The sequence below is a fragment of the Pseudochaenichthys georgianus genome, chromosome 19 (genome assembly GCF_902827115.2).
Source record: "Pseudochaenichthys georgianus chromosome 19, fPseGeo1.2, whole genome shotgun sequence".
Classification (NCBI taxonomy): domain Eukaryota; kingdom Metazoa; phylum Chordata; class Actinopteri; order Perciformes; family Channichthyidae; genus Pseudochaenichthys; species Pseudochaenichthys georgianus.
In genome coordinates this window covers 6,320,604-6,337,631 of record NC_047521.1, presented here as the reverse complement: position 1 = coordinate 6,337,631, position 17,028 = coordinate 6,320,604, and the positions used below count along the sequence as shown (strand labels likewise).

The 17,028-nt window shown below is 42.2% G+C and overlaps 1 protein-coding gene across 1 annotated transcript in view; it reads left to right on the top strand.

Annotated features, from left to right (window-relative positions):
• The first annotated feature begins 323 nt into the window (after positions 1-323).
• The window catches only part of aatkb (apoptosis-associated tyrosine kinase b), a 77,511-nt gene continuing 60,806 nt past the window's right edge, over positions 324-17,028 (top strand). Inside the window, exons 1-2 of the mRNA XM_034106940.2 lie at positions 324-387; positions 534-609. Of these exons, the coding sequence (XP_033962831.1) occupies positions 534-609 (76 nt within the window). The 5' untranslated portion in view covers positions 324-387. The remainder of the gene's footprint in view (positions 388-533; positions 610-17,028) is intronic.

Genomic DNA, 17,028 nt, shown 5'->3' with positions numbered 1-17,028 from the left:
GAGGATGTGTTGGAGCATCATGCAGCAGCAGCCTATCACCAGCCTCCCACAGCCCCTCCCCCTGCGCACCGAGCGCAACAACCACTCCACAAATTCTGTTTGGACGCATTAGCAAGCAAGATGGCGCTGTTGCTGTCAGCACCTCGGACAGCTCTCGAAACAAGACTGGACGTTTGATTTATGAGCAGAGGTGTGCCTGAACTCGTCCTGTCAGAGCTTCTCAGATGACGAGACCGCATGGATCTGGATCAACTTGACTGCTGTTAACCAGGACTTTGCCCTCCTCCGCCTCCTCTTCCTCTTCCTCTGCAGCTATTGAAGAGTTCAGGAGGACAAATCATACACCGGCTTCAGCCTGCAGAGGAGCAGTATATCTTCATCGCAACGGTGCGAACATGGAAGGGCGCGTTGGGAAAACACCCGGGACCGGTTCAGAGAGGAGAAGCGAGGCTGTGTTCATGAAATAGTGTTGCCTAGTTTCTTGAGTTGTAATTCCTGCATTCTTACTCTTTTGCTTTTCATCGGTTGTGAAGATGTTGGTGATCCTGGTGGCGATGTCTTCAGGCTTTTTCAGCCCCAGCTCTGCCCTCAGCTCCCATTTCAGCCCAGGTGAGCCGACATTCCTCTGCGAACATCCCCGAATAATGCTCACATGCGCTGCTGTTTGATAATGCTCGTTACGCGTTCAACTACAAGTTGCTCACAAACGCATACACATGTTAACGGCTACCTAATTCACAAGACGATCAGATACCCCGTGTTGAAACGATGCAATCGTTCAAAGCCGCAATTTGTGAAGGATCCTTGCGTGTGAATTGAGAATAAAAAAAGAAAAGAAAAGCAAGTAACAGAAAAATAATGTAAGCATTCTGTAAATATGATTTATAGACGTTCATATCAATAATGTGTTCTCTCTTAAAGGTGCAGTACATGTGAAAGGTGAAAGGGAATTGTGGGAGACTTCCTCTAATTGGAGTAGGAGGGTGCACCTGTGTTATCCAACAAGTAACACAAGAGGATTATGGGAAATGATTAATGGTGGCAGGTTGTTTTCACATCATGGTGAAATCATCAGAAATCCCTGCAAAGTCAATGGCATTTTTTTATAATGCAGCATAAGCAGCAACTGGCCTATCATTTATGTGGTTTCTATGGCAACCAAAAGGCGTTGCAGTCTCTGACTCTCTTGTTGCTAACAGTGAAAACGAAATGGATTTACTCCTACAGTGCCTAATCATTTTCTAGAGTTACTTCGTAGTGAGGACATTGGCATTCTTTTCTCTGGGTTGCTTTGACATAATGAAAATAGAAGCGTATTCATTTCCTGCAGGCGCTTAAGTGGGTCTCTACTGCCTCTGTTGAAATGGCTACCTTGGCTTCATAATGCCCTCCTGCCCTTTTCAAAGCACATTAATTTCATATCATGAATCCCCACTCTCCATTTCAGTATTGTAATCAATGCAGCAGATTGTCCTTCTCTTTTGCTTCAGAGTCTTTTCTGTTCTCTCATAATTATTAACACTCACCACATACTGTATTTAAAACAACATTTGCATAGTTGACAGGTCATCTTTCGCTCCATTGTTTATTCATTTTGAAGTGGCAGATTTGATAAATGCTACAAATGCATTTCCTTTCTTTAAAAAAGTAGGTCAGTAATTGGATAGCTGTTGTCATGGAGCTGCCCAAGGCACCAAAATCATGACATCGTGACAAATCTGATATTTCAACCCAGTCTCACATCTAAATGTGTAATAACTACGTTGGTCCACAACTTGGGACGTAGTATTTCTACAAAAACGCCTCTGAAATTGTAGGATCCCTACGTTCTTTTCACCATTCATTTCCAATGGCTGGCGTCTATCCATCTATCACATGGGCTGAAGTCGAATAGTCCATTTAACTTGTGAAATGACCCGGATGTCCGTCAGTGGCAGCCATGATAAGTGCCTTTCGAATTCTCTAGAATGATGAGAATGAAAGGAAAGGAGGTTTCAAACTTCCTTTATAACCTCCTTTAGCTTAGGAACCACTGGACCTCCCTTACCGAAAGGAGAGGAGAAAATGCTGCCCCACAATGCCTTGCAGCCGCAGCATTTGCCGTCACTCAACAGTCGGCCGTTCACGGAAACAACCGATTATGACCGAGAAATAATATCATGAAAGTTACGATGCTTATTAAGCATTTTAAAACGTATGTGGTAAGTTGTCAAAGTGCTTTGTTTTGAACGTTCATCAGTATTATAATCAAAAAGAGAAATATGAACGTTAGTTTTTACTGAAATGATCAAATAAAGTCAACATTTCAGTCTTTACTGAGCTGTGTGGGGTTTGTTCAACTTCTAAAAGATGTTTGAATGATGATATACACAGTGATAGATGTTAAGGACTAACGTTTATAATAAATACATTTGTATTTATTTTAAGATCTTTAGTTCATACAATCAAGCTCCCGCTCTGTACACACCGCCCACTGGTGCCCCAGAGCTGCCCCTGCTGCGTCATGACGTCACCGTTTACATCGCTGATTTGCTCCCCAACGGCAGCCATTACGGCACTCACAACAACAACAACAACTGCGTCGGGTCGATGATCGTGTTGCTTTTAATCACACGAAGCCAGAATAAATTGAATAACGACTTCTCCAACCTTATGCTTTGCTCCAGAGTGCCGTGGTTCATTGTTTATTAATGTGTTTCTGCAGCATTTACCGACCGCTGCAGAGCTGCTCTTCCACAGGAGTTTATTCTCCCGTTAGCTCCCGGTTAGCTCACACTGCAGCGGCCGCTCTAAAGTATTCACTGTCCGACTCACACAAGCAGCTGATGCATATCCCCAGTTCCCCTTAGCCTAAGTGAATGTGTGTCAGTCTGAATTGACGCTGTTTGGTATCACAACGCTGTTATGAAAGTTTCTCTGGTATAAAACGGGTGATGTTGGCATAGCAACCGAAGCTAAACTGACTACTTGCATCCGATAGCTGCAATAATACAAAACAACACGTCTGCCTCTCTCCACAATGATCAATAACAGTGAACGGATGGTCAAAGTAAGGTACAAATAAACAGAATCACACGAAGCCTGGTTAGTGTTGCCTGACTTTATAAAGTGTGTTTATAGGCACTACTGCTTGTAGGCAGGCATAACAGTCGACCCATGTTCAGGGGAGGTGGGTTTAGTTTCCTGCACGCCTCGACGTAAGAGAGACGTAAGCGACGCCGCCTCTTAGCTCCAAAGCTCTTGCCCCTGGACCGACAATTTTTTGGAGCTGGAAATGAAGCGGATTCCGGAGCTAAGAGCCGGCGCCGCTGCTGTGTGAACAGGAAAACCCGGCGCTTTTCAGGCACTAGCTCCGAGCCGGAGCTGAAAAGGCGCTGGTGTGAAAGGAGCATCAGAGGTCAAGGAATAGACGATAGGGTTAGACGTTAGGAGCTGATTTTTGGATTATCCGACCGCAACCATGATCTTCACATTTTTCTCCGCATAAAAAAAACATGGCCGACCTTCGTTTTATTCTCGGTGGAAAATTCCTATTTTAAGGTTAGTTTGGCCATTAAAATGCGTTTTGATGTAATTTGATGCGAGAAATATGAGTTGTTATTTCAGATTATGTGTGCAGTGGATGCACATGATCTTTAGTTTGTTAGTTATTGCGAAGATTACTTCAGGAAATTGTGTCTATACAACGTTTTCATTGTTACCAAGGTGGTTGCTAAGGGCGCTGCTATCAATATTATTTCTGTTATGTTGTGTAACTGTTTAATGGTGTTATCTTTATTGCTACCCCCTTCCCCGTCAATTTATAGTGTTGGTCCACAGCGCAAACATATTAGCTTAACAAAATCTGCATCTAAAATCGTGACATAGATACGTTATTTTCCCCTGTGCAATTCTCCAACCCAGTCTCACATCTCACATCATATCGTCATAAGCAATACCGGAAACAGACGTAGGCAAGATCCTCAGCTCGGTGATTGGATGGTAGGGCTGTACATTTAATCGTATTTTAATCGTATTTTAATCGCGATTACGATTATGGCTTGTGACGATTATGAAAACAGCATAATTGACAAAATACGATTATTTTGCTGGGTGTGCTTTCGCCCCTCCCTAAAAGCCCACTCGGCCACGTGGGAGTGACATGTGTTGTGAGTGTTCAGCGTGAGCGAAGATGTCAGAGATGTCAGAGAACAGCAACTCGTTAAAAAGAAGGGTCGCGGGGAGATTCCCAGTCGATCGCGAGATGTGTCTAAAAATAGAACAACAATATTCTGTTTTATCGTTAATGTCCTGTAACATAATCTTCCTGTGCCAGAATAATGCACTTGAACGCATCAAAGCTTTGTGATTGGCCGGCGTCACCCCATGTGTCGGGGCGTGGCTGGTGGGCAGTGCAGTGACAGTCCGCACACACACAAGACCGCAATTATGGCAGAAGCAAAAAAGCCCAAAATATATAATTTTCACTCAGAGTGGGAGGATGATTATTTTTGTATCTATTCCAATTGAAAGTGGGGTTCCACACTGGAGCTCATGTGAAATAAACTCTGATACAGTACGGTAGATGTATGTCTGGTAGGCTACTACTGTATAGCGGATCTTTGTTAAGATCCATATGTCACGGATAGGATCATACTCTGTGCTAAATAAGAGACATGTAATCATTTACAAAACATCACCATGTTTTTATTTAACAAAATAATGTTGGTTAGTCCACAACTACTGTACAAAAAACATCAGGAAGCCCGACGGCTCCAAAAACGAACGGGAGGAAATGCTCTCGATTTTTAATTCTAATTTAATCATCATCTTCACCACGATCATTTATGTTTATGTTCGCCGAATTTACATGATAGCACTGACAAATATGAATATATTGTAGTCAACTTCATTAAAACGTTATTAACGTGCCTAAACTCAGTAATTCACTAAAAATATTTATATTTTAATGGAGCCTCATCAGGCAGATCAGGGTCCCGACGTGTAGCGGAGGGATCTTGATCTGGATGAAGGGTGTTATTTTCCCCATAATGACCACTGCACATTATCCCACTTATTACATGGCCACATTCTCAACAAAGTAACAACATGACTCCCAATATTAATTGAAATGCTTTTATAGATTTAGAAAATGTTTTTATTGATTTAAAAAATAGTTGTAGGCTATGTATTGATTTAAATTGACATGCATCCGCTAAGAAAAATAGTCCGTTGTTACCTTTTTAAAGGGAAATGGAAACACTTTTCAAACTGCTTTCCATGCGACAATATTACCATTAGGAAATGTATTTATCTAGTCTATTTCCAATATAAACGATCGAGATACGCGAATTTACTTTTTGAAATATGTGCCTAATGACCATGGGCGCTTCCATTGCTCCGGGACTTTCCCAGTGACGTCACTGATTGGGTACGGCTTCCTGGGCCAAAGCTCAATAACAAACAACATGGCGTGCAATGCACCAGTAGTTTACATTACAAGAAAACGGTCGTCGTCAGGAGTTTATTGTATTGCCCCAGGCTGCACAAATGGATTTTATACAAAGAAGGAAGAAGTACATTTCCATAGGCTGCCACTAAAGGATGAGAAGCTGCTCAAAGTCCAGTCTGGATGCCTGGTTCAATACAAAACATTGGATTTGAAGCCAGGATCTGTTCCCACAATATTCGATTTCTCAACGTATGCAGTCGGGAACACCGACCGTCCCAGCACGTCGGCCGCGCAAGACAATGACAGTGTCAACAAACGTGAAGTTCGAGCCACCAAACGAGTTGCTTCAGCTGCCGAGAGAGAGGTAAATATTGCAGCACTACCAGATTACTAGCTCACACATGTATTTACTGACACAGTGTGACCTTATTAATTAACGCAATCGCGTCCAAACTAAATGGTAGCTATTATGACGTACAATAGAGAATTGGGGGTGTTCTATAGCTCAACTAATTAAACTGGCATACACACGCTCATCTGTCGAAAACAGCCCTAAAAAGGCTAGTATTGCTATTGATGGATGGTATTGCAGGACCCAGAGCGCACGGAGCACAGAGCGGACAGCAGATAACGGAATTGCAGTTGTATTGCTTATAGATTATCAGAACATTTCAAAGGGGACACAGCCCCATTGGATATTAACCTATGGATTAACTACATCATCGTTTTTATCGTTGTAATGCCATTGAAGACCAGTTTAGACCAGACAATGAGGAAGGTAAGCCGTTAGCCTGGCGTATGTTAGTACCTAGCGCCACTTGTTTTGATGTACGTTTTTATGGATAACTTATGGATAAGTTTGTATCTTTCAGTGTTGAGGTGGGCACCGTTAGATTCTGTGTCTCCTTGCGATCATAAACGATGTGTTGGATGTGCGGCTAGGATAAGTAATAAGGGAGCTAGGAGTGATTTTCGGTGCAGTAATAGGTTAGCATTTTCGCTCGGGGCTAATTCAGAGGCTCACTGTTAGCATTGTGTTTTTTAAATTTTTTTATTCCGGATCGTATGCCACTCTATTCGACCGAATCGGTTCATAAGCATAGGCCATGGGATGCCTGGTAACTGTAGATGCTTCCACATCAATGTCATCTCCCGACGAATAGTCAAATTCATCGTTCAAAACGTCGATCTCATTGCAAAATTCCTCCATCGCTGCCATATCTGCTACGTTGTGTTGACTTCAGGTGGAGCGAAAACACAGCCAGTGACGTCACCGTTTGGGACTCCCCTAATGGCGGCGGCCTGGTCCCGGAATTCCCCACCCGGGCCAGCGGATAATTAATTTTCTTTTGGCGAGTAATATCATATACAATAAATATTACGATCAATATCCATTGTAAAATGAATAAACTACCGGAATATTATAACTGTAATTGGTGTTTCCTTTCCCCTTTAACAGTCTGAATGAAACGGCAGCTCTCAGCTGTGTGTTTACACACCTAATGGCCCATCAGCAGTGGCGACTGGTCATTAGGGGCAGGCAGGGCACAGCCCCACCTAGTGTCAGCAGAAAGTATTAAAAATAATGATTAAAAAAAAATGCAAAAAAAAAATTAAAAAATATATAAAATATATTTTAAGATCATGTTTAATCATCTGATTCGTCTGTACATTGCTGTTTTAGTCTGTGTTCTTCTAATTAGTGTCTACAGTGTGTGCCAATTGAGCTGTTTAGAGCCATGTGGGACAAAACCCGATTCTGACCCTCCCTCTCACTGTCTAAGTCAATGGTGACTGTAAAAACTACACTGCGCATGCTCAGAGTATTGTCCTATTTAATGTGTGTGGCATAAACATAATGACCATAGGGGCATAGTGCTGCCATCCCCACCATACGTCATCTCACATAATTCAGAGCTGATTGGCTGTAAGTACGTGTGCCGCGAAAAGTGTGGTGTGTGAAGAGGAGGAGAGAGAGCTGCAGTGACGCGTCCTAAAACCCGGAAGTAAACTGTGCATGGCTTCCCTCGACCTAAAAGCAATGAGATTTCTCCATAGGATTTTAGAAAATAGCTCAAAATAAGATCTGTGGGAAACAAACCTGTTAGATAAATGCACGTTTTGTTCAGCCGGATAATATCCACATGTCTACCCTACTTTTATAATTTCGAATCATAAATCTATTCATTAGATTAGATTTATGATAGACTTTTGAAACTACAAGAAGATAAGGAGGACTTTTACAAAAAAGTAATAGAGATTTTTGTCCAGAGGGATAGGCAAATGGACTTAATCTTCAAGTCAAGGTAAGACTTCATGTCAAGGTAACATGTTTTGGCTATCCTTTTGTTGAACTGTCTGTTTAAAATTAATTGAAGCATCAGACAAAAAAAGCTTTTGAAAATAATATTATATTTTGATTTAGGTCAAAATATAATATTTGTAAACCTGAAGAGTCAGTGCCAGTGCCTCACCAGACATGAACCTCACTGCAGAAGCTTATATATAGACATCTACGTTTTTTGTGCCCCGCCACTTTTGTACATATAAAAACGCCACTGCCCATCAGGCACAGCTCTCTCCCCCCCCCCCCCCCCCTGATATGACACCATTGTTTGGTTTCCATGGTAGTGCGTCTCTTTAGTAGCGCACGCAACTGAAAGTCTGAGAGGGTGGAGATTGTTCACAGAAAACAGAACAAGAATCGACAACTCCACCCTCTGCTCACTCCTTTCCTGTACAATACAGGTCCAGCCAGGCAAAACAGTCAAATATGAACACCCCCCCCCCCCTGTGATCTCTCTTCTCCAGCAGTCTGGTTTGTGTTCGCATAGTTATGCTGTCGCATTTCCTGTTGTTTCTATCACGCATTGCCGGTATGAAAGGTTCTGTGCCGGATATATCAAACATTTAATACAAGCGAAAAACAATGAACAAGACTTAACGTATTCATAATAATTAATTGTATTTATTCAGTTTGGATGTACGATTTTTGACTTTGCTGCAGAGAGGAAGAGAAGATCACTACTCTAAACAGAGAGCTAAGCGCTGTCAGACCGGACCTAACCCTAACCCTGAAAAGTATTATCATCTGAAAGTAATGTCTCTTCTGAATCAACATGTGTCCCCTCTTCTTCATGTCTCTTCTACATCAACATGTGTCCCCTCTTCTCCATGTCTCTTCTGAATCAACATGTGTCCCCTCTTCTTCATGTCTCTTCTACATCAACATGTGTCCCCTCTTCTTCATGTCTCTTCTACATCAACATGTGTCCCCTCTTCTTCATGTCTCTTCTACATCAACATGTGTCCCCTCTTCTTCATGTCTCTTCTACATCAGCATGTGTCCCCTCTTCTTCATGTCTCTTCTACATCAACATGTGTCCCCTCTTCTTCATGTCTCTTCTACATCAACATGTGTCCCCTCTTCTTCATGTCTCTTCTACATCAACATGTGTCCCCTCTTCTTCATGTCTCTTCTACATCAACATGTGTCCCCTCTTCTCCATGTCTCTTCTACATCAACATGTGTCCCCTCTTCTTCATGTCTCTTCTACATCAACATGTGTCCCCTCTTCTTCATGTCTCTTCTACATCAACATGTGTCCCCTCTTCTTCATGTCTCTTCTACATCAACATGTGTCCCCTCTTCTTCATGTCTCTTCTACATCAACATGTGTCCCTTCTTCTCCATGTCTCTTCTACATCAACATGTGTCCCCTCTTCTTCATGTCTCTTCTACATCAACATGTGTCCCCTCTTCTTCATGTCTCTTCTACATCAACATGTGTCCCCTCTTCTTCATGTCTCTTCTACATCAACATGTGTCCCCTCTGTGGAAAGAGACTCTGAAAGTTTCAGGACACTGCTGGAAAGAGGAGATTCCTAGCTTTCTAATGATATCAGGATTGTTTTTGTACTCCAAATATTAAGCGACATATGTCACATTATATAATGACTGTCACCGAGTCATCATTTTGAGAAAAAGGCCTTCAAAGTTTCCTCTTCTCTGAAATCCATCGATCTGATTGGTTAGCGGAGCAAGTGATGAAACTACTACGGAGGGAAGATATTTTGTTTGGATTACTGGTCTGGGGGAAGCTCGCCAGTGTGTGTGTGTATACGTGTGCGTGTAAGTTTCCCGGGGAAAACACTCACGAGAAACACCGGCGGCTGTTCTGCCTGCTGTGACGTCAAGTTACTCCGTTCTCCGCTTGTAATTAAAAGCTGTATTTATCATCTGAATTTGCCGAAATAAGTTTAATATTCTGAAAGCCAAGACTTTGTTTATTTGAAATCAGATGAAAACAAACTGTAACGGACCCTGCCGTGTTATTTATGATTACTATACTCTTACGTTCATAATGTCAGCGGAGGGAGGGGGGGCGGCGCTGCGGAAGAGCAGATTGCGAGTGAGAGGGGCCTGTCTTGGTCCCTTTACGAGCTTCAAACATGTATCTATCGTGTGAGTTTGGAAATAAAAGTTTCATATTCTGAAAGCCAAGACTTTGTTTATTTAAAATCAAACAAAACACCCGAACCCCGAAAAAATAGTTTTTTACGCAAATCCACGTTTATTTTGAAATGAGCCGTTGCGACTTCCGACTGATTTTGATAGAGCGGGTCACATATGATTATATAGAGTCATTATTCATTTGTTTTAAAGCAGGAGGCGCAAACGCTTGCCTCGAGGAGGGAGAAAAAGAGCCACAGCGGAGAATAAACAGAAGGGCAACCATGGCAACCATGCAAGGGAAGTCTTCTTCGCTGCTTTTGTGGCAGACTACAGCGCCACTTACAGGCCTGGCATATGTACTACAGCGTCTCCAGCGCTTTCGAGCGGCAATGGCCGGCTGTGGCCCAACCTCTCATTCCCCTGATAGGTGGAGAATTGACCACTGAGCGGAGCACCACTTTTGTGACGTAGAAAATAATTCAAATCTGGATCAGTCTGTATCAGATCTGTTACAGCCCCTTTTTTAGAGATTTGGGTAAAGAGAAAAAGAGAGAGGGTTGTATTTTCTGACACTTGGTGAGTTCCCTGACACCCCGGGGACATATTCATGTATAAAAGATGTACAAGAGTGCATTTTGCATGATAGGTCCCCTATAAGTAACATCTATGTATAGCAAAGTGTCTTTGAGCGCTATATAAATATCATCTATTATTATTATGATTATGATTAATAGTATTATTAAAGGAGTGCAGAGGCACGCAGTCATGCTATACTAATGATTTTAGTTACATTTCTGGTTGTTGTACCTTACACCTAACTAAACATTAGTTGAATCACTCAGTGTTTAATTTATAGAAGTGTGAAGTTGTTGGTAATGTTCACATGTGCTGATTATTGTGCCAAACATTTAATTTATTACCTGGATAACATTAGAGAACAAGTTGAAAATGTCAATCTGGGATTTTTATTTTGTACTTTTTTGACCAGTTTTGGCAATCTGTCTTCACAGCATGTGAAAGCCATACTGCACCGTTTGATACGACACTTGAGATGGAATGAATGAAATAAAGTAGTAATTGGGAATTACAGAGGTCACATCTTGCCATGTTTGTTTGTGATTGTTGGAAAGTACAGCAGTTTTAATGAAGGGAAATTGTGGCAAGAAAATGTAAAGTATGGAGGCTGAAAGAACTGAGCTGAGAAATGGGACCGCAAGAACAACAAAGTGAAAGAGAGAGGAGGAGGGTGCTCATTCAATAACTGAGATCTCCCTCTCGCTGTGTTTAGGGGCGTGTGCGGGATGACATCACAGCTCAGGAAAGGCAGGGCAAGCAGCGGTGATGTTATGGGGGGGGGGGGGGGTTTACTGGCAGTGCTGGCAGGTTTCCCAGGCCCCAGGTTATCCATTTCACATCCCTCAGTGGGCTCCTGGCTGCGCACACAGAGCGCTCTCTAATGGCATGGACATACAGACGGGAAGCGGCACGTCGTGTGTGAACGCCCAGTGGACTCCCTGTCTCCAGGACATCACTGAACGAGCAGATCCAGGTGCTGGAGGACTTGAAGAGCTTGGAAAAGGAGGAACGTAGGTTAAGAGTACATGTACGTAGCTCGAGGTTGGATCCTATCTAAAAGACAAAATGGTAAATAGATGAGGAACTATAGAGAACAACACTTAAGAGGTTCCATCCTTTTGCGGATATGTATAGAAGATGATGTTTTGATGGGCACACAGCTGTGGATGTGGAATGGGATGCATGCCATCTACAGCGATTGAGCTAAATGTAAAAGCTTTCTCCCACATCTTGAAATCTCCCAACACTCAAAGCAGAGCTGAGAGATGAAAGCCCCGTGGGGGTCTGAGGTTGTGACTACCCGCCAGCACGGTCTCGCTTTATCCTGGAGAACATCTTGTTCAGAACGTATTCATTCCCATAAGTGAGACGTGGCTCTGATTGCTAATAGCTCCTTCAGTCTGAGGAAGCCTCTGTGTGTGTTTCTCTGAATAACATCCTCTGATTGTGTACCAAAGGATTGAAAGGACACAAACAGACTCCTCTCCGCCTCGTCTCAAATGAATTTAGGCTATTAAGGCAAGTTCCTGGTAACCTCGGTTGAATGAGCAGACAAGACACACACACACACACACACACACACACACACACACACACACACACACACACACACACACACACACACACACACACACACGCGCACACACACACGCGCGCGCGCGCACACACACACACACACACACACACACACACACACACACACACACACACACACACACACACACACACACACACACACACACACCCCGTTGGCTTCTTGCAGGAACACAAATACGCACCATCAATGAATTGACTACCTTGTAGGACAGAGCACTTCACCACTTTGCGTCCTCTGCTCAGCGTCTCTAAACTGCTGAGAGGTATTGAACCTAACCTTTGAAACCTGACTGGGAATCCATATGTTCATGGTGCTGAGCGTCTTTGTGTTTTCATCCAGACAGGACAGTTACATACTGTAGATCAGATACAGGGATATAATCATCAGGCAAGTACTTTTCCATCGGTCCAGTAACTGTGGACTCATTCAGTCTGTTATCATTTTAAAGAGGCCCTATTGTGTTTTTTGGGGGAGGGTTCTATGTGTGTCATACTGATGTATGTGCATGTCAATGGCCTGCAGAGGCTAAAATCCACCATGGCTGAAATACCTCCATTGGACTCCTTTGTTTACTTCCGTAACATAGTGACATCACTACACTCGCGCTTCTATTGGCTAGCGCTCCAACACATTGTAGATGATAGGTTTAGGGGAGGGACATCTCTAAGCGCAACAGCACCGGCCAGCTAACCAATCAGAGCAGACTGGGCTCTGGTTTCAGACAGAGGGTGAAAAGAGGTGCAGTATGAGAGAAATAAAAAGCTCTTTGAACATTAGAGCATGGAGACATGTCCCAGGAGAGGCAGACGATGCAGATATGAACCTGAAGTGAGCATATAGGGCCCCTTTAACCTACTCCCCGATCATCACACACCTTCAGCTTATTTGCTCAAAGACATGAGCATTTTAAATCTATGTGGACGTAAAAAGTCTCACTTGATGAAATATTAATGAAATGTGGTTTTCCTTTGTCTGCCCTGCTGCCGTGTGGATCTCATGTGTTGCTTGAGAATGGTAGAAGGACACTGCTTATCTAGTCGTGTACATGTCTTCGCTGCTGTTCAGACATGTGGCGTGGTGCCGAATGAGGCACTGTGTACTGATTGCTGCTTCGCGCTGAGGCTGGGCTGAGACCCTGCATTGCGCACTGGTTAGCACTCGGAGGTCTGAGTTATGTTCTTTTGTATACCATATCAATAACAAGGGTTCTCTGGGCTTGCTGAGGAACACATCTGAATATATTTTAGAAATGGGTCCAACAGTTTGGAGTGAGTTCTTCTTCTTCTTATGTATGTAGTCTTTGGAAACATGGGACGACTGCTTTTGTGAACCATTTGATTTGAAAGACATAAATAGATCTATAAATATAGACTGGGATCATTAAGAAAACATCATACCTCAAATGAACTCACGATGAAGAGAAGTTGCAGCTATGGCTAATAGAGGTTGTATGTTTGCATTTGGAATGGACATTCATTTAAAGGATACTTGTGTATACTCTTTGATGCAGTACATTGATTACATGTGTAAGGCTGTCTTAATCAATTCATTGTTAGGTCCTTATTAAACAAGGACCTTGCATACAAATACATAGCAAAGCATAGATTTGGCTTTTAGCTTATTTCCATCTCCCTATAGGTACACACAACATAATCCACAGACACTAAAAATCATTACAAAGTCTCTATCAAATAACAGTTCTAAAACAGATCAAAGCTTTTAACAACTTGGAACATTTTAAGTCAGCATTTTTTCTCAAGTTCTCAAAAGCAATGTTTCCCAAATATCAATCTCTCTCTGCATGCTGTTCATACACAATTCATCAGAAGCATGCTCATATTGGAAATCACTGCACTTCCCTTTGTGTAATCCTGATGATAACAGACTGCTGCTGAATCTTGATTTGATCACAATGTATATCAATACAATCCGTTTGTTTTGCCTCCCTATCCTCCCATGTGTTGTACTCTCAACAATCCAACGCAGGCAGAGCTTTCAGACTAGCTGCTACATGCTCTGATTCTTGATACACGGTCTCTGCAGTGGTGCCCTTGAGCAAGGTGTAGCAGCCCGCCACATCCATCTTCCCCTGTTTTAGTCCTGAGTAATGGGACAGATGATGTAGTGCGACACCTCCTCCGTCCCCAGGTGTGTGTGTGTCTACAGCGCCATTTCCCAGAGAAAGTTGTGTTTTGCCAGAGAGGTAACGTTGTTTAGAAAACACATGGCAGGCAGGCAGGCCTAATGGGTATTGTGTCCCTTGAGCCAGCCGAAATAGAAGTAGATTAGGACGGAGGGTGAGTGAGTGCTTTCCAATAATAAAGCCCCCGTGTTGGTGTTTCAGCACCAGGGACAGCTTCCACACCGGGCAGCGAGCTGAGGACGGACACTGGGGCTGCGTTTTTAATACATGTTTAATAGAAACAACTATTTTAGTAACTCTTCATTTCATCATCAGTACCAGAACTACATTATCATACTATTGGATTTGAGAGAAAGTGATGAAATACCTTGAATATCCATGTAAACATAGTTATCTTTTCATGTGTAAACACCATACCCAAAGATTTTAAACATGTGCAATGATATCTAATAATGGTAATAAAAAAAATGTTTATCTAAAATACACTGAACAAAAATATAAACGCAACACTTTTGTTTTTGCTCCCATTTTTTATGAGATGAACTCAAAGATCGAAATGTTTTTCTATATACACAAAATAACCATTTCTCTCAAATATTGTTCAAAAATCTGAAAAAATCTGTGACAGTGAGCACTTATCACACCAGTGTCTGGTGTGAGGGGTAGGGGTAGGGGTAGGGTTAGGGTAATGTTGTGAATCGAGTGGCCTGTGTTCGTCGTCCATTACATACGCCTGCCCATACCATAGTTAGAAGATGGTATCTGTACAGGGGCGGATCTACCGGGGTGGCATGGGGTGGCAACTGCCACCCTAAACAATAGCCTTGCCACCCCAGCTGTCACACCAGTTGGCATCTTTGTTTTGAAAGAAAAGTTGTGGCTCATCGGACATTTATTTGAGAAAGTCTCTAATGTCCGAGTGCAAGTGAATGCAGCATAAGATGCACGTCATGTAACCCCTCCCCCGGTCCTGGCCCGAGAGTGGAAATATGATTGGTGGCGAATTCACTTGAAGGGGGGACGGCGCAAAAGGAGAAGCATTTCGGACCCAAGCACTGAAGGAGCACTGACAGAGAAGAGACTGTCAGTTTGGCTGTACTCAGCATTGAATCAAAACGCATTACAGCTGTTGATCTTAATAAGTTTGTGAGGCGTTTTGCTGAACAAGATGGTAATCGACGCATTCAGCTGCATGCAAACTTGATGCTCTGCTCACGGATGACAGTTTGAGAATAACAAACTGTTAAGATGATGACCTTGTATGCGTGTATATATTTTTTTCTTTGTGGGGGTCTGCCTGAGAAAGTCAAATAAGACGGTGTGTAAAACTACACTGCCCAGCCAAAAGAAAGCAACCACTTTGATTTAACTAGGCCAGTAGGTAAGGACCTTCCACTGGATAATAACTGCAGCGATGTATATCTTTTAGCTGAATACACGTTTTCTAACCCCAACTGATGCAGTTAGTCACTTCTTTAATGTTTGTTCTTTCTGATGTAAAGTCCAGGTTATAACTGTATATCAATAATGATATCATTACTTGTTTTTCAAATTTGAAGGAGGGTGAGCAAGCATCTTGATGAACATTCATCATTAACTCCTCCAAAATATATAGTTTATTCAATAATAAATGAATATGTGAATCATAACAGTTCTTCACTATATCTGTAAAGCGTCTTTGAGCACCTGTAAAAACGCTAACAAATTAAATCTATTATTATTATTATTATTATTATTTATTAACAGTGATTGACAGCTGATAGGAATAATATGATTGTTAATAGTATCATATTAATTCAGACAAACATCGATGAGACAGTTAATTAATGTACTTATTGCAGCAGTCTGCATAGATTCGTTCCCCTGCTGGTCTAAGAGTGAGACAAACTCATTCAGTTATTGTTCAGTTAAAATTCATTAAATTACATCTGCCACCTTATATGTAAGGCTTTACTGATGTGCCACAATAATATCACCTATGTGATTGAGTTAAAATATTAATATTGTGGCTTTCCAAGTTAACATTGATTGTAGGGGTGTAACGGTTCACAAACATTTCGGTTCTGTACGTAGCTCGTTTTTAGGTCACGGTTCGGTACGTTTTCGGTACAGCAGAAAAAATGATCACAAAACATTAAATATTTTTTTTTAATTATTATTAAACTGTGACTAATGTATTCAAATAAATACAAAATATAGTAAAATAAACATTAAGGTGCAGCATTTCGATGAACTGAAATAATCTGTATTTGAATTGTACTAGTACCTAAGCAGCCAGTTTGACATTAGGACTTGCTTGTCATTGTATTTTCATGTTGTTTAAAGAAAGATGAACTTGTCCACATTGCTTGCCGAAAGGGCAGATCTGCTGGCACTAGCAATGTCTCCTGCTGTGGAGAAAACCCTCTCGCTAGGGACAGAGGTAGCAGACACAGCCAGGTAGCGCTTTGCTAACATGGCAACATGAGGATATTTGGCGTTTGTAATAGCTTTGGCTCGGTCTGAACTTGTTGCGAGTGGTGGAGGCTTACATGCTAGCGGGAGTTGGGTTTGCACTTCAGTCTTTTTTCTTTTGGTACCGGTGATATTCACATTCGGGTGATGCCTTTTCAAATGAGTGTGCAAGTTTGATGTATTGCCAGCCGCGTAACCACTTTTAGTTGAACAATGCCGACAAACAGCTTTGGTTCGGTCCACCTGTCTTTGTCCGTCATCCTTGTACGTAACTGCGAAACCAAAATGTTCCCAAACCGGAGACTTCAATGATGCTGGAGGATTTTCAGCTCAACTTTATCTGCGTTCGCCATTTCGACAGTTCCTCAAAT